The following is an 18,618-nucleotide window of genomic DNA, read 5'->3' as shown; positions in this document are numbered from 1 at the left end:
CTCCAGCACCTTCATCACATGGGATGTGAGAGCCACTGGGCGGTAGTCCTTGAGGCCAGATGGAGTCTACTTCTTGGGGACCGGGACAAGGCAGGACGTCTTCCACAGCAGCGGCACCCTCTGCAGGCTCAGGCTCAGGTTGAAGACATACTGGAGAACACCAGACCGCTGACTGGCGCAGGTCTTCAGGACCCTGGGGCTGATGCCATCCGGGCCGGCAGCCTTGCGCTGGTGAAGCCTCTCCAGCTGTCTCCTCACCTGGCCAGGTGTGACTGAAAAGCAGGGGGGGGTGCTTGAAGTGTCTGTGGGGGGAGATGAGATGTGCTGTAGTTGTGGGGGGAGTGGGCAGACCACAGGGGAGTAAGGGGGGAGGTGTGGGAGCAAGAGAGGGGGTGTGGTGGGTTGGTGGAGTGGTAGAAGAGGCAGGGGATGGCTGTGAGCTAAACCTGTTAAAGTAACAGTTCAGCTCGTTTGCTCTCTCATGGCTGCCTGGTGTTGGTCTTCTTCTACCCCCACACCCGGTGATCTCTTTCATCCCTGTCCACACCTCCCTCATATTGTTCTCCTGTAGACTGGCCTCCAGCTTCCTCTTGTAGGAGTTTTTACATTCCCTCAGTTTATCCCGTAGTTTGTGCTGTGCTTCCCTCAGCTCCTGTCAGGCTGCAAGAACTAATTGTTTTCATTCAATAAATCTGTGAATTGTGTCATTTTTTGTGAATCATTTAGGCTTAATGAGGCTGCACTTGCGGCTAAATGCTAACATCAGCATGCCGACATGCTGCTCACTCACGTGCTGATGTTTAGCGGTCATAATGTTCACCATCTTAGTTTAGCCGTTTAGCATGCTAACATTTGCTAATTAGCACCAAACACTAAGTACAGCTGTGGCTGATGGGAACGTTATTAGTTTTGCAGGTATTTGCTCATAAACCAACGTATTGGAAAAATTCAGACTTTGACCTGATGATGGTGCTATATGAAAAGTAAAGGAATCACCAAAGTTATTAAACCTCTTCCTGGGTAGGACATGCATGTTTGCACAAAATGTCATGGTAATCCATCCAATAATTGCCGAGACATTTCACTTAAAACTACAAATGTCAACCAGCAAATATTTGGCATTTTTCCTGGACTAAAACAATTATTCAATTACCAAAATAGTTGCTGAATTCTGTCAATTGAATACATAACTAATTGAATAAAATTACTCTCCATTTTCTAGTCTAAAATATGATTAAAACTGGATGTAGTTTGCTTGAGTGTGCATGTGTGTGTCTGGCCTGATTATTAGCCCTCTACATGCGAGAGTCTTCTTGTTTACTGGAAACAAGGTGCCTTTACTCACACACATCCTGCTGTAGACACCAACATGCCACTGCGAAATATGATGCAACTAAATACTAATGACTGTATGTTGTCGTCTCATTTCATTAAGTGCGCATACAATGGGATACATCACGCAGCATCACTTTCCATTTGGATGAGTGCCCAAGTGGCCACAGCAAGCTACAGTTTTATTTGCTCATGTACTTCATGTAGAAATTGACCTTTTGTGAATCTCATTGTGATAATTACATCAACATAGAGATCTATTTAACGATGCTCTGCATGATTTAATACTGTTTGCTATCACAGAGAAAGCATTGCTCTGTCTTTTCCTGCAGCATGTGTGTGGTCTGGTCAGTGTTTATTTTATTTTATTTTTTTACTCGCAGTGAGTGCATGTGTGTGTGTGTGTGTGTGTGTGTGTGTGTGTGTGCACGCCTCCATATCAATGTGACTGTGTCATATGGTAATCATCCAAATTCTAGAGGAATCTGCCCATTAGTGTCACGTATAGCGAACAGGCTGATATCCTTGAGGTCGCATGGCTGGGGAGAAATTGAGCAGGCTAAGATATACAGTGCAGTTTAAATTAATTGGGAAGCACTTCAGTAGCTTTTCAAACATTAACCACAAACTTTGGAGTCTATACTGAGGGCTGCTCCTGCTCTTCAAACATGCAGGACCGGGGGGAGTAGAAAATGGCTATTGTTTAAACATTTATCTCATTTGAGCTGCTCCAGCTGTATCTACAGTGGATATATGGGACAAGTCTCCCCAAAGGTAGTTATCATTTGTTTGTATGTGTGTGCACCATAAATTCTCAAATAGTAGCCAGAGCTTTTGTTGACCTCAACTGAAGAGAGAACCTCTTTGTTTAACTCGGGCTATTTTCAAACCCAGCACTTAGATTTTATTTCCCCTGTTCCTAAACGTATATTAAATAGACTCTATTTCTGATTAACTCTGTTTTACTGTGTTAATATGATGTTGCTGTTTACTTTTTACTGCAGATCCAATGCTTTTTATATCTGTTTTATATTAAAAGCCAGGCGGAAGAGTCTTAGCAGAAGGTAAAGTACAACAACAAAATCAGATCCTTTTTCACGGAAGACCATTTGACTTGTCACAGTAGGAAAAGCACAGGTGTAAATAATGAAGTAAATGTTGGCTGAATTCCATTTTTAGTCACTGGAACACTTGAATGTCATTGAGTAAAGAAATTCTTAGTTGCCTAACACTCATACGATTTTGTAGACTAATCAATTGGTAGTAGTTTTACACAAAAGAATCATGCACAGGCAGAGATCCGAGTGAGAGCCGCTGCTCAGCGGGGCAATTGTCCTATCGCCCAACACTAGCACAGCATTTCAATGGTCATTTAGAATTTGATTGTGTATGAATGAAGCCTTGAAGCTTTAAACTATTCGGTACGGCTCCAATAGGTTTGCAAACATATGGATGCACTTTGTGAAGTGAAGTACTGTTTCCTGCTGCACACAACAATGTGCAGTTTCCAAGTACAAGTAGCCTATGGATGCTACCAGGTCTATTTACAGATTATCCTGCAAAAGCAGTTTGAGACTCAGTAAGGAGGTTCTGGGTTTGATTTAATCAGCCCCAGAATTTGTAGTGTGGAGTTTGCAGTTCCTCCTCCACAATCTAAAGACAAGCAGGTTTGGTAAACTGAAAGCTCTTAACTCCCTGTAGGTGGTGTGTTTGTGTTAGATTGTAAGCTGTCCAGACGTACCCATACTCAATGTGTGCTGTTATTGGCTCCGGCTCCTTGTGAACTAGTGTATATCGACGACCTTTCATTTCCGGGATTGTTCAGGTGCCACCGGAAATTCCGACGGATGTCCCTCATTTCAACCGGATGTCCGTCACCTTCCACTTTCTTTGTGTTGGCATTCTAAACACTGGTGGATTTCTGAGGACTATGGTTAACTGCTCCTCAGATCTCTGCAGGGTAAATCCAGACAGCTAGCTAGATTATCTGTCCAATCTGAGTTTTCTGTTGCACGACTAAAACAACCTTTGAATGTACACGTTATACCAAAACAAGTTCCTTCCCGAGCCTATTTTGCAGAGGCGCCGTTGCTCCGCCCGGCACTTACCCAAGACGATTGTAATTGGTTTAAAGAAATGCCAATAAACCAGCGCACGTTTTTCTCCCATCCCGGAATGCTGTGTGGACTAGCCAGACCCTCCTCCGCAGCGTTGTGGAGGAAGGTCTGGCAATGCAAGACTAGTTGTGAACCTGAACAGGATAGATTAGATGGAAATAAATCTGAATGGGTGTTAAGGTAGCTTATGTGTGGACTGAGAAGAAATATTGATCTAAAGGGCGGAGCAGTTGGGAACTCATGGTAGTGCACTTGTTTGTGCGTGTGCATACAGCGGGGGGGGCAGGAAACCGGGACCTCTTGAACTCATCAGAGCTGCTTCTTCCTAAATGCAAAGGGAGTGTTGTACCAAAGACAAGTTAAATAAAGTGTGTTGAGAGTAGAGTAAGAGTCCAGCGTCCACAAAAAACCGCACTTGAGAGCTTGATTCCAATACAAACTTCACAACATGATGTATGCACTGCAAATAATTCTTACAGTTTGTTTTGTACTGTTTGGAGTACCAGACGCGTGGGGCTTACATTACGTGAGGACATTACAGATCATGCCAGACAGGTAATCACAGAAAAGGATGCTAAATGGACTTTCAAATAGTTTCCTCTGATTGTTGAAATTTTTTGGCATCCATTCTGTTGTATTATGTGGCAGACTCCACCCGTCTGGAACACACAACCATAATTTATAACATTTATTTGCAGATACTTGTTGGCTCAGGTTTGATGGCTGTAAAAGGTTGTTGTGTTGCCCGCGACGCCATCATTTGTTTTATGTGGCTTTATAAATTACCTCATACACAAAGTCAGGAATTCATTATCTCGTGAATATTATGATAGGAATATATGATAGATTGCAGTGGGGATTCAAATGCACATGTATGTACGGCAGCAACTAACGATTATTTTAATTTTCGAATAATCGGTCGATTATTTTCTTGATAAACCGATTAGTTGTTTGGTCTATAAAACGGTGAAAAATGTCGATCAGTGTTTCCCAAAGCCCAAGATGACGTCCTCAAATGTCTTGTTTTGTCCACAACTCAAAGCTATTCAGTTTACTGTCACAGAGGAGTCAAGAAACTAGAAAATATTTACATTTTGGAAGGTGGAATCAGATCATTTTAATTAATCGGAAATTAAAATTGTTGGCGATTCATTTAATAGTTGACAACTAAGTATCCCATGGAACCTCATCACTCAAACTCATCCAAAGACCCAACATTGCAATTCAAAACTGTAATTTGAAATGTTCAGCTTTTAATATGATTATTATTGATTTTCTTTGTTTCTCTAGAGTCCCCTTTGTTCTTATGAAGTTGTCCCATATGATTGTCTCTGTCGGCGGTTTTATGCACATTATAGAATTGGATTCAGCGTGCCCTGATATTCTTTGTACAGTAGCACATTTCCTGTATGTAGACTTCCTGAGTAGTGACCTCTGACCCCTGAATTAGGCAGACACAGTAAGGTTGAAGGTTCTGAACATTCAGCAAATTCATAGAGGGCAGATCAGTGAGCTGCAAGACGGTTTGAAGATAAAAGGAGGTGCTGCAGGCACAACTCATGACCTTTAGACCTCGACCCTCCGCACGCTCTTTGGTAGCATATTATACATGATCAAAGACAATTTTGGATGAGAGCGGAGATGAGAGCCAGCCCTTGGCCGAACTGACTGGACCAGGAGGTTAGTCTGTCAGGAAGGTAACTTCAGTGCTCTTCCTAAGGCGTGCTACACCTTGCTGTGCGAATGACGACTCCTGCAGGATGTCTGCAGAAAGTCTCATTAGTTATTCTGATTGCGGAAAGTCAGCAGAAATAGAAAGCTGGTGTAATAAAGTGTTGAGGTCAAACTGAGCGCACAGACTTATTTATATACCAGATTAAGAAAAATATGTTTGACACTTTCTTAGATAAAACAAGACTAGGTGTGGACTAATGTGGATTCCTGGATATTAAATGTCCATCTGTAGTGGTCCCAGTAATATGTGTTTGTTGTGTACTGAAGTAGTATATCAAATTACATGGTTAAGATACATTTCAAACAAATAATTGAGGACTGCTTTAATTATAATTAATTCAATGCAATGCAATAATTTGTTGTTCTGGATTGCTCATATGAAGTGTGTAATTAATGTTACTTTGTCAAACAGACCAGACCATTCCTGGACAAACCGAAACCTACACTGTATATTTGCTCCCACCTCACAACTTTACTGTTTATTTCTTACCTGCTCTCTTCGGTGCACCGATAATAATGATGATTTTTTTTCCCTTTCTTCATAATGTGTACTCCTTTCTGTTATTTAAGTAGTTTATCTTATCTGTTTTAACTCAACACACACACGCTCTTTGTGCATTAAAACGGCAGTGGCTGAAATATCAACTGCGTATTGAGGGAAAATAATCGGCTGATTGATCGGCGACAGTGAAGGACATTACCATGGGGAAGCTCCAACTCGACCGACATCATCACTCACTCCGACCAATGGTGTTACTACATCACTCAGCAAAAGACCCAGCAACAGAGCAACAGACTTTTGCGTTTACAGGGCTGGCCCCCCTCCGGTCCAGCCAAAAATGAATACAGGAGGTGCGTGTAAGTTACGCACTTCTGCATACAAGAAGACCTTTGGTCTGTCCACAACCTGTTTGGAGGGCTGTTGGGGAGTCTTAATGGTGCAGACAAAGTGTGTTTCAACCATAGGCCGAACAATTTAACACAAGATACAGATCATTTACCCCAGATGGAAGTCATTTTTCTCCCGCTAATGATGGCTTGTCTTCTGTATGTGTAACTAATGCTTTACATCACTTACCGGAACACAATCAGTACATCTAGTAGTAGTGATGTACACATCCATGCTTCCAATCTCTAGAGAAAATCTGCATTATTGTATGCCTCCTATAAATCTTTCTGTACCGAAAATATAGTATGGTGAGCTATTTAGCTTCTGCTTTGATGAGGTAAAAGGGAGCATTTTGCTATACCAAACTGTCTCATGTGTCAAATAAAGAGAGTTCTAGCATTACTTTTATTTCCACTTTAGGACAATGGCTGTGGCTTTGATTGGTCGGTCTTGTTTTGTTTCTTTTGGCTAGCCCTGGTCTGGCCTGTGTGACCGTTATATTTAAAAAAGAAAGAGGTCTTGGGCTGAGTTTAGCTACATTGTTGCTCACATTTGGAGAAAGGCACTACCCTTCTTCTCATTCTCATCACACGGGACATACAGTACAAAGTTAAAGGAAACCAGGGACACAATTTCAGGAAGTTTTCTTTGGCCTGCAGAGAAAACCAGAGAGGAGATTTTTTGGAGATCCATTTTTAGTAGCGTCAGAGGTATTTGGGTGAGCGGTGGGGGTGAACAAGGAGCGCCTGGCTGAAATGTGTTTTTGCCTTGGCTGGATGTGCTGTGGGTCTCACACATGCAGGAAATGGTCTGTGCTTTCCAACTTACAGGTGGAAGTTAAGTCATTGATGAATGGCCCCAGTATTTCCCAATTAGAATGATATATGATCAAAGGTGCTGTTTTCTTTTCTTTTAGGGACTACCATCACGTCAAATACGGACGATTGGGCATGTGCCTTTGTCGTTTGTTATTGTCGTATCTAAACATGCTTGGTCGGGACTCTTGGCGTCACTTTTGACGCTCTGCGTCTGGACCTACGTTTAACTGACACGAGAACGGGACAGTTAGGTTTAGGAAAAGATCGTGGGTGGGGTTATAAAATGTATGTTTCAGTGACACGCGGGACAACAACGGGACACAAACCTGGTCTCCTGGGTGAAAGTCCTGTGTTGTTTGACCCATCCACCACCCCAACCAACCTCTTACGCGGCGTCGGTCTTTCATACTACTCGTTACCGCTGGTCGCTCTTAATACTACGTCATCTTACAGCGCCGCGGTGGAGCTGCTGCTCCATACTCCCCCATGCTCTGTGTTCCATCATACAGACGCTGAAGCAGGGGCGGTTCTACATAGAATTACACCCAGGACGAGACACCCTTCGAGTGCCCCCCCCCCACCCAAAAAAAAAATAAAAACACAAAATTGCATTGCATTGCATTTTGCAAAATTACTATATTTAAGTGTATATTTATTTTAAGTTCTGATTACTACCATTCTTACTACCATATTTTGTGCAGAATTGTGTTCATTGTCTTTTGAAAATGTTGGAGGTGGAGATTGTGCAACTTAAAAAGTGTGTTTCCTGTTGTAATTGCAATAGTTAAATAACTGGATTCTCTTAAGTGTGTTTTTCAAATGGTCTAATGAAAGATTTGTGTGTATATATATATATATATATATATATATATGTGTGTGTATATATATGTGTGTGTGTATATATATGTATGTGTGTATATATATATATATATATATATATATATATATATATATATATATATGTGCCAAAAATATATACAATCAGATATATAAAAAATTTAACAAGAGCAGAGAGCAACAGTAATATAAAATATTAAGAATAATATACAAATAAAATATAGAATAAATAGGCCTATTCTAAATAGCACAAATCCTTCATCACACAAATGTGAAAACACACTAAAGAGAATCTAATTGTTAAACTATAGCACTAAGAACAGAAAACACAAACTAAAACCTGACCTTTCTGGCCTTCCTTGATGCAAAATCATCAATGATGTTATCGTATGAAATCTGCTGATACTGACAGAAAGGCCAGTGAGCTGTTCCTGGAACATGGTTGACCTCAAGTATGACTTGATCAACTTTAGCTTTGAAAAGCTCCTCTCTGCTTGAGCCACAGTGACTGGTAGAGTAAGTGCAATCCTGAGAGCAGTCCAAAAGTTGGGGTAGATCTCCGATAGATCCTTATCATCCCCCGTTCCCCCCCTTGTCCGGACCGTTCCATTTGGGAGACCAAGCAACATAGGCGCTGATCTTTCAACTCAGGATAGGTTCGGAGATGAAAAGTTTAACTGACACATAACCGCGATCAGCTTCATGGGGTGCTCAGTATTAGCGGAGCACCAACGGTATCGTCGCCTATGCCCAGCAACCCGTTCGACCCAGAGGTGAACTGTCCCCCGCTCCCCCCTCCCCTTCTCACACAGCTTCTCTCTGCAGTGTGCGCACGGCACCTTATCAGCAAGCAGGGGCGCCAATTTGCCAATTCCCCACACGGTGAAATGATAATACAGTAGAAAACCGCTTGAGGATTTTTTTTTTAAATGCTCGTGCCGCTCCCCATGTGTCAAATTTCTGAAGTTGTCACTTTGAATGTTTTGGTCTACATGTGATGAAGCTGTCCCTAAGCAACGCTAAAAATGCTTGATTCTTGATTCCTCTAGCTTAGAGTCCTTCCCTTTATTCCCAACTAGCAAACCGTTATTCTGTGAACTGTGTAGGTACGTGATCTGTGCTGCCTGCACGATCCGATATGCGCATGCGCATAAATACTAAATACGTAGTGTATCACGTTGTACATCACTATTTGTATCACGCATGCGTTGAAACACTTGACGGTTTATGTTATTCATTATGCAGTTCATGGTGGGTCTGTTTTATAAAGATATTTAAATTAAGTACTTATTGTCACTGATCCAAAACCGCATATCGACGTCCGTGTACTACGCCTTGGTGACATTGTTATTTTTGTGACATGTAGGTCAGTGTACAGGGGATATTGTGATGTTTTTAAATGTAGCTTACGCTATGCATTATGAGGTGTTTACGTCGTTGCCAATCCAAAATAATAAAGGAGTTGTCACATGAACATACACCATTTTGGTTACAATGAAGTCTGAGTCTTTCTGTTACTGCAAACCTTCAGTTTCCTCCACACTCCCCTTTGCGATTCATTGCTATATTAGTTATAGCACAGATCGTGCGTTGTCGTATATCGTCATAAAACAGGATCATCATCTGCGCATTTGCGAACATCTTGCGCATGCGGATGTCGGATCAAGTGTATCTCGCTGCAGTCGGCGGAAGGCGGGGCTTGATATCAAGCCCCGCCCACATCCAAGTCAGCCATTTTTCTTTGCTTAAGTCATTCCCCATACGCTTGAACGGACCAAGACAGCCTGGTAGAATTTTTTACTATGAAGAAAATGATTTGGATGAAAGCCGTGTTTTTTATTTTGAATCTTTTAATTTTATTTGAAAATTTTATATCTATAAATGTAAATGATCTGAAAGAAAACCGAATAGGCTGTTCACCAATTTAAAAATGACATGAAATTATATTTTGAAACTTTAAAAAAGGACTAACAAATAAGAAAGCCATCCAGACTCTGAACATTTACAATGCCTTACAACCTCTTTAATGTAAATTTCATGTGCCCCTTTTTCGTGTATGTATGTATGCATTTAATGTTTTCAATGTGTTTATGGATCTGTACTTGAATAATAAAGTTTTTTGAAGACAAAAAAAAAAAGACAGCCTGGTAGCGAAGCTGATATAGCCTCTTGATTCACATTAGATAGAAACTGAAGATGTAGGCTAAACACAAATGACATTTCATGCAACAGTGAAGTTTTCATGTAGTTACTACTGATTTCTGATTTTGAAATGATATCCAAATTTGAAAAATGGGTCATTTTAAACCTTGTTAATATTGATGACAATGTGTTCAAACGGAAAACGAGCCATATTTCATTTAATTTAGCCCTCAAAAATAGAGTGGTGTGTTGTTTCGTTATGGACTTTCATAATTAACCGCAAGAATTCAGTCATAACAACCAAATGTACAAAGGGGTGATTTTGCTTTAACAATTAACAGGTGAACCAGAAGCATACGGTGAAACTCGAAAAATTAGAATATTGTTAATATAAGTTCATTTATTTCAGTAATTCAACTTAAAATGTAAAACTAATTATATAGACTTATTACATGCAAAGCGAGATATTTCAAGCCTGTATTTGTTATAATTTTGATGACTATGGCTTACAGTTCATGAAAACCCTCAGAAAATTTGAATATTGTGAAAAGGTTCAATATTTTAGGCTCAAAGTGTCCCACTCTAATCAGCTAATTAATCCAAAACACCTGCAAAGGGTTCCTGAGTCTTTAAATGGTCTCTCAGTCTGGTTCAGTAGAATTCACAATCATGCAAGACGCTCCTCGGATATTACCTGCATAGTAACACACTAAGTATTTCAAAAGGTCAAACACACATACAGATGTCTAGATACAGTAAAATCGCTACGTGATTACCGTTATATCCGAGGGTTGAAGTTGCATTTTAACGGGGCAGTGCAAGTTGCGGCTGTGGTTTAGCTGAAGCTAACGCAGCCTGAGCTTTCACGTTACAATATAAAAGGTGTTGACCGTTGACTTAGCTAGCACGTAAACAGTTCATTTACATGTCTACGAACATGTTAGCAAACTACACCAAGAGACAAATACTGAGGAATATTGATAGAAAGCAGGGTAAACTAGTACTTCCATACTTTTTAGCATTGGCTAATTAGCAACCTGCCTGCCATCAGATGTAGCTTCCGAGCTAGCTAGCAGCTAGCCCCAGAAGCTCATGAAAACAAGGCTTTCACCGGAGCAGTCTTACGTTATTTCTGAACCACTCTTTTCGTTTCAAAATCGGAAATCAAATGAACGAAAAAGTACACAGGCCCAATTACAGTTCACTGTTGTTGCATGAAATGTTTGTGTTTAGCTTACATCAGTTTCTGTCATCTAGCTAATGTGAAACAAGAGGATATCAGCTTTGCTACCGTCTTGGGGAGACGACGTAGGCAAAAAAAAAAAAAAAAAAGACTGACTTGGATGTGGGCGGAGCTTGATGTCAAGCCCCGCCTTCCCGCAGACTGCAGCGAGATGCTCCTCTGTCGGATCTTGCAGGCAGCACAGATCGCGTACTCACAAACTGCACTCTTCTGTGTGAACAATATAAACATCATCATCCCCATTTGAATGAATCCTAGGAAGGTGCAGGTTTATTTCGGTCAGCAAGCATGAGCTCAACTGAACTTCACCTCAAAACTAATGCCTGACCACCACTTGATGTCAGTAGACAGACAGACAGATATGTAGATAGGTAGTAATCACTGACTTAATTGCTCTTTCTGTCTCTCTTCTCCAGGGACCTGAAGAATAATTTGATAAGCACAGTGGAGCATGGGGCCTTCCGTGGTCTGCTGGCTCTGAGGAGACTGTAAGTATGATGAAGCCTTGTAATAGCTTTCTCCAGGGGACATGGGGAAAAGTCCTCTGGCTTTAAAGACAACGAGAAGGAGTGTCTACAGTACAAAGTAAAGAGAGAACTAAAACGTTTAACTAAAGCAAAGGTGCTGAATTACTATTTTAGCCTTTTCTAAGCCTTCTTTGTCCAGGCAATGCTAAGTGAAGGCACAATGGCCTTTCTTAAGCCTTGCCTTCCTTAATATAGACACATTCACAAATGGGAGCTTCCTGGTGTGACCACAGTCTGCAGAGTTGTAGGGTTTTTATGTTTTGCTAGAGGGCACACCAGCAGGAGGTGAAAGGGAGAGCATGTGTCACTCACTTTCTCCTCTGAGATTTTGGGGAACCACTGAGCTTCTGCTGGTTAGTGTTAAAGCAAGACTAGTTAACCTTTGCTAAAGACACATTGACTTTCTTTTCCCTTCTCCATTTCCCTTCATCCTTGAGTCATTTGCTTTAAAGACATAACCGGCCGTACCGGCAACATAACTGAGGAGATAAAATGTTTAACAGCACAAGTAGTGTAACTAAATGTAGCTAGGCTAAGGCATGCTAACACTGGCACCCATAGGGAGACTCTCGACTACAACCTGCAAAGCCAGGGTTAGCCGAGCTAGCCCTACCACTAGCAAACTAATCTGCTAGCATGTTTGCTGCTGCCAGCTGGGGGACTGCCCATTTCTCCGACGCGCCATTGTTCTGACCTCTCAATAAAAAATTCCCTTTGGTCCTACAGCCCACTAGTCCGACGTAACTTTGGTGGCGAAATTACGAATCCCACTATATCCACGCCAAGACCCGCCCTACGAAGCAGCTCAATTGGTTGGGGTTAGGCATTTGACCTTGAGTGGTTATGGTTAGGTTAGCCGATTGGTCAGGGGATAGGACATGTACAAATGGGGTTACGTTACCTTGCCTAAGCATGGACGCCTGGCCAATAAATGCTATTGAAGGGCGGGTCTAGGCGTGGCCATAGTGGGATTCGTAATATCTTCGGACTAGTGGGCTGTGAAAAAGTCAGCATTGTTTGAATCACTGTTTGTTGAAACTAAATGAAGATGGAAGAATAAAGAAACGCGGCAGGTTGAATAACACATTTTATTGGGGCTTACCTTTTGCTGTAAAGAGTTTCACTAATTTTCAGGGACAGTTGTGTTATGATAGCCTACCCCCTTCGACAGTAGGCTTAGTGCAAGTGCCACATTCAGGTGTCTCTGTCTGTTGTTTGACCCTCACCTTGCAGTTAGTACCTGTCTGTTTAGAGTATCCCATTCACCATAAACTAATGGTCACACCAAACCAAATCAGGATTTTATGGCAAAACGCCTAAGTGTATTGAATACTAATTAGAACAAAGTTTTTTTTTATTTCTTCTGGTTTTTATTAATATACAAACTTTCAAATGTACATACAACTTACATAAAATGTACTTGCAATATAATATGCGCAGTGTTATAATTTTGGCCTGTAGAAAAATGTATGAGTTTTTTTTTGTCTTTGTTTTTGATTTCTTCTACTTGAGTAATTTTCCTGGTGATTACTGTTATCCTGCCTTTCTACATATAGGCTTTAGAGTGAGTGACACGATTGTAGCCTGATAGTTAGTGGGATCTTGGCTGGCAGAGATGCAGGCAGTGAGTTAGCCGTGCTGATTCGGGGCGCGTGTGCGCCAAGCTCGGGGAGCAGCAGAGTGCTAATTTAAGTGCTCCCCAACTGGTGATTACTCGAGTGCTCTGCTTATTTTCCCACAGCTGCTCCAGCAAAGCAGCTCTTTAATTAGAAAGTGTGAGGGCACGGAGCCACGGACGCGACAGCGCTCAGCCACTCGCATACGGAAGCCCACTGCATTTGCACGTGGGTGTGTATGTGAGGTTGTATGTGTGCCAACAATGGTTATATGAGGAGTAAAGGTCAGCATAGATATTTCAGGAAATTGAGTAGATGAATAAACATGGTTTACCAACAGCCTTCACAGCTGTTTAAGTTCTGTCTTTTAAAAAGACATGCATGAACACAGATACTTCAAGTTATGTCTGTTGTTTTGACTACAAGTTCAGTAAAATTGATTTCCACTATATGAACTGAAGGATGTTCTTCTCTCTTTACCTTTTTTGTCCTCATAGGGACCTGTCCAAAAACAGGATTGGCTGTCTCTCGCCTGAAATATTTCTCGATCTGGGCAACCTCTCAAAATTGTGAGTAATCCCTAAATTGAAAACATGCGTTCCATAGCTTAATGCTTAATTTGTACTGTCAGAATATGGTGTTTGATACGGATTTAGTAATGTATAACAAAATACAGTTGTATGGCTTTAGTGCATGCAAGGAGTGAGCTGTCTTTGGATGAATGGCTTTGTGTTTTACCTTTTTACCAGGAATTTATCTGGGAATATCTTCTCCACTCTGACCGTGGGACTCTTTACACACCTCGTGGCTCTCAGAGTGCTGTAAGGCAACCACACATGTACATAATACATTCAGTTATCTAAGTTGTGGTTAAAAAATGTATTTAAGACCTTGTTATAGATCATGCTACAGAGGCCAGGGTAAAAGTCAAGAAGTTATGCTGTTTTCATTGCTCATATTTGATTTATAGCAGTAAAGTCACAGGTGTGACTAATGACAGTAACGAGGGCTCTGCTCCATATAGGTGGGCTAGTAAGCAGTGAGTCAGCATGCACAATACCTGCACCCTGGAACTGGCACACATAAATGAAATGAAACTATAATTAATTTGATCAATTACACCTGTGTTTTTCCTTTATGACGTGTCAAAATGCCTGCTGTCCGCCTATAGGATGAATGAAGTCGTTCACATTCAGTAACAGAGGCACATAGGTTGTAACTGTGCGCTGGTTTTCCCAACAGACACTTCAGCACTGAGACTTTGTTCTGTGACTGTCAGCTGAAGTGGCTGCTCCTCTGGGCTCGAAGTAACTCGGTGAGGATTGGCAATGACACGGTGTGTGTGTTCCCCACCCACCTCCACGGACTAGAGTTTCGCAACCAACGTGAACAACAGCTCAGATGTGGTAAGCCAAGGTCCTATTATATAAGCGTGAGGTTAACATAGAGTGGGCACTATTGGGTGATACTGATTAACTCTTAAATTGATGTAAGCAAAAATAAAGGAGTAACGTTAGAGTTTAAAAAAAGAAAAAGGTTACCTGAAAAGTGTTAAAAAAGCACATTGACTATGCACTATTCTATATAATCCACATTATTCATTAATATTCCTGCAGTTAAATACATTTTGCTGCTAGCTTTAAACCTAGATAGCTAGCTCTAGCTTGCACATTAACTAGACAACAATAGCTGTAGGATTAGCCTTTTTGCTTGTTGCTAGCTTTAGACCTAGCTAGCTAACACTAGCTTGCACATTAGTTAGCTAGAAAGCAATAGCTGTAGATAGGTTTAGCCTTTTTGCCAATTGTTAAGTCACAGAGCTAAAAAAAAGAAAGGAAACAAAAGTCACAAAGCTAAAAACATCACCATTTGGCTAATGTTTGGTATAGCCAAACCATATAATAGCAGCATTTAACGTTAGCTCAAAACACAGTATCATATCACCGTAACAATAGCAGTAGCAGTTTAAATGCATGTTACAAAGAGAATACATGTAAAGTTAATGTTATTTACACCTTAGTGTTATTCTTGCTAGTACCAGTAACAGTATCTAAGCTTAAAAAAATAAAAATTATAGTCATGAATCAGGGAAAATTACTGTAATCAATTACAGCACAAAGAATTTCAGCCTTGGCTGACAATAAAGTTGTATCGTATTGTAACTTCTGAAGGGATTAAGATCAGGGAGAAATTAGCATTACTTTTAAAAGAAATTACAGGTGAAGCGGATCCTTTTATTTAAGAGAATAATACCAGGGCTACTTGAAAAACATGTAAATATACAACATTATGTGACTTGGTTTCCATGAAATTAGGAATTTTCCTATAAAAGACAACTCCTAAATGTCCATTTTGCATGCATATCAATGCATCCCTTCATTTATTAAGAGATTCTTTCATTTTACCTATATGAGAACGCTGCAAATACTCTGCTTTAAAATTTGTCAGTACGTGAGATAATCTTATATTAAGATTTTAAATATAGATTATATAGTGCTGACTATGCAAGACTTAATCCAAGTTAATGCTACTTTACTTGTGTTAATGAGCAATTTAGATAGATCTATGGGACCTCTGTTACAGGACCTCCAGTATTGACATTATTTTAAGGTATGAAGTTTCAAGACAAAAACATCTTATTTCAAGTTTGTCTTTTGGCTTGCATGAATTCTCAGCTTTATCTTGGGACAAAATATCTCATTTCAAGATTTAGACTTTTGAATGCAAGGCGCTATACTGGTCTGTGCCAGTGTGAAATGTTATGTAGAAACAAGAATAGCAGTAATCGTTTAGGTACTGTAATTTGATCTTGCTTTACGACTTCTGCTAAATTGACATGCTTGCTGACTTTATTTTAAGCAATCTTACCACACTGCCAAATTAGTTTTTCAAGCAAAAGGAAGCTCATATCGTAAATATTTCCTGGACATTTTTGCAGTGAAGAAGCAAATATCCCGTTCAGATTAATTTGTTTCTTAAAATTAACATTTTGCTGAGCACTGACAAATAGTAATGTATTAGATATGGGATATCTTTACACAGAAATGCCTCCTGAGACTATTCATTAGATATATACCGTTTCATTTCACTAATATTGCATTTTCAAGTGGTTAGCACAATGAGAACATGATTAAGTAGATGTATTCTGATAATAGATTTCCCTCCCCACTGTTAGCTCTCCACCTGCTGAGAACGGTTTGAGAAGCCTAATATAAGACAATGATTTAGTGCCAGAGAGAAAGCCCCCGGCAAAAATTGTCTCATAATACAGTATTTGTGTGGCCCTATTATGTACCACCTGTGTTGGGGCCAGAGGAAGGAGCTTGTGCTACAGAAGTTGCTCAATCAAATCCTCAGATCACCTGAAGAAATCTGTGCCAGGAAAATAAATGAGCTAGGCTCTCTCCTGCCTTTCCTGTCTGTCAAAGCCCTTTCAGTAAAGCATATAATTGAGCTGGTAGTCGTTATACTGAAGTTTGTGTGGCCAACGGTAGACTGTAGTTGAACAGTATTAAAACGTATTCATCCTTGTTTTATTTTTAGAATGCTAGTGAAATTGTACGTCTAGTTTTAAGCGGCTGACACATTTGTAGAAGAACCATTTTTATGCACACTTTTGGCAAAATTGGCTAATGTACAGTACATTTTAAGACTAAATTAGTGTGAAGACTAAAAGATTAAGACAGACATTGTTGCAGTCTATGGTGTCTATCAGCAGTGGGTGCATCAAACAGATTATAAGCAGAACAAAACAGCCTCTATACTGACTGGAAGCTACAGTAAAGAGAAAGAGTCTTAACTTTTCACTTTTTTCAAGACCAGTTACAGACAGGCAATCTCCCTGTGCCTCCCTCCCTGTCTCCCCCCCACCCCAACCTCGAATGCTCTATCTTCCCGCTCCATGCTGCGGTCCACAGGGGAATTGTATCTCATGTGATAGAATCATCCTCCTTTTCTCCTTACATCTGGTTCACACAGGGGATATTGCTCTGGAATGAGAAAATCATTGGTTAGTAGCGGGGTATATCTGTGTGTGTTTGTACATGTGTGTATGTGAGGGGACATTATATGGACATTTACCGTATGCATGATGTGTGACACAGTTTGCAGAGAACTGATGAGGAAAAATGTGTCCCGGTCTGCAGCATGTACACAGACAGTACCGTCCTGAGACGTCTGCACCACAGACATTCTGGAGTTATTCTATGTAATCCTAATTCTATGTGTTCTTCATTTACACAGAACAATACAAAGCAATTACAGGGTAATTCTGCGCAGTCCACAGACAAAGAGCCACAAGTGGGATCCAGTGGTGGGAAGAGGAGCGCTCCTTTCAGGCCCCTAAAGCGTCCATTATGGGATTACAATGATAACGTTCTGGGCTCCCTGCTCTCGCCATGCTTGGATCCATCTGCCTCTCCACAGCACAACTCCATCTTACAATACCTTATTCATTTACAACACACAATTTTCAATTGGATACAGTGCGGCGCTCTAACAACCATATTTTTTAATGCTATTTGATGGTTGTTATTTTCATATGGCTTGACTTTGCAAGGGAAAGTCGTACAGCCGTGTACACCGGCCAGTACCTTGTTAAGGCTGTGTGGGTGGGATATTGCTCACTCGAGGTTCTTGTTATCAAGAAAAATTATAGGATGAAAATATCCCTCTTCCACACTCGCATACCAAAATATTAATATTTCTCCACTGAGATTTCCCGCCTTGTCATAGACGATGCATCGGTTTCTTTCTCCAGCTGCTCCAGTCTGATGGGTAGCAGATGTCTGCACCATACATTCCAGCAATGAGCCCTTGTCCCTAAGCTGATACAGGTCGGGTACTGCCTGTAGATGAGGGGGAACGGAGGAGCGTGCGCAGCTTCCTGCCAGGATCAGGTGCTTCCTGTGTTGAGGTCAGGGCAGGCGTCTGTTTGACTCATCTAGCCACGGCCTTCTGGTTCTTTAACACTGCTGGGGTGAGAGCCACAGCACAGCCATGAGTCCACAGCTAACATGGCATGTTATGCCTCTGCTCTCTATAGCAGTATTTATTGCACAATGACACAGCAGTGCATTTGCCTTTTTATTGGCATCATGCCATTAAATTGCATTCCACTTGCAGGCCAATGTCGTTTAGCCTGTGGTCTGCCTCTAATGCTTTAATGATATAGAAATATCATGAAATATAACAACATAGTCTGTCACATGGGTCTTTGAAGTTCAGTCACACACCTTTTTTTTTTTTTTTTTTTTTTAATCAGTTGCTTTGAGAGCAACCTTTTTTGGATGGCTCAAAATTGAAAAGTTAAACCTTTTTTGTTTTGTGAATAAAAAAAGGAAAAAATATAATTAAAATAAAAA

At 40.8% G+C, this 18,618-nt stretch overlaps 1 protein-coding gene across 1 annotated transcript in view; it reads left to right on the top strand.

Moving 5' to 3' along the window:
* LOC116039357 (adhesion G protein-coupled receptor A3) overlaps nt 1-18,618 on the top strand; it is a 204,280-nt gene that overhangs the window by 31,604 nt on the left and 154,058 nt on the right. The window contains exons 3-6 of the mRNA XM_031284117.2: nt 11,529-11,600; nt 13,753-13,824; nt 14,005-14,076; nt 14,498-14,661. Of these exons, the coding sequence (XP_031139977.1) occupies nt 11,529-11,600; nt 13,753-13,824; nt 14,005-14,076; nt 14,498-14,661 (380 nt within the window). The remainder of the gene's footprint in view (nt 1-11,528; nt 11,601-13,752; nt 13,825-14,004; nt 14,077-14,497; nt 14,662-18,618) is intronic.

This window comes from Sander lucioperca, chromosome 15, assembly GCF_008315115.2.
Source record: "Sander lucioperca isolate FBNREF2018 chromosome 15, SLUC_FBN_1.2, whole genome shotgun sequence".
NCBI lineage: Eukaryota > Metazoa > Chordata > Actinopteri > Perciformes > Percidae > Sander > Sander lucioperca.
The sequence above is the reverse complement of the archived record's forward strand: the minus strand, read 5'-3'. Positions and strand labels throughout refer to the sequence as shown.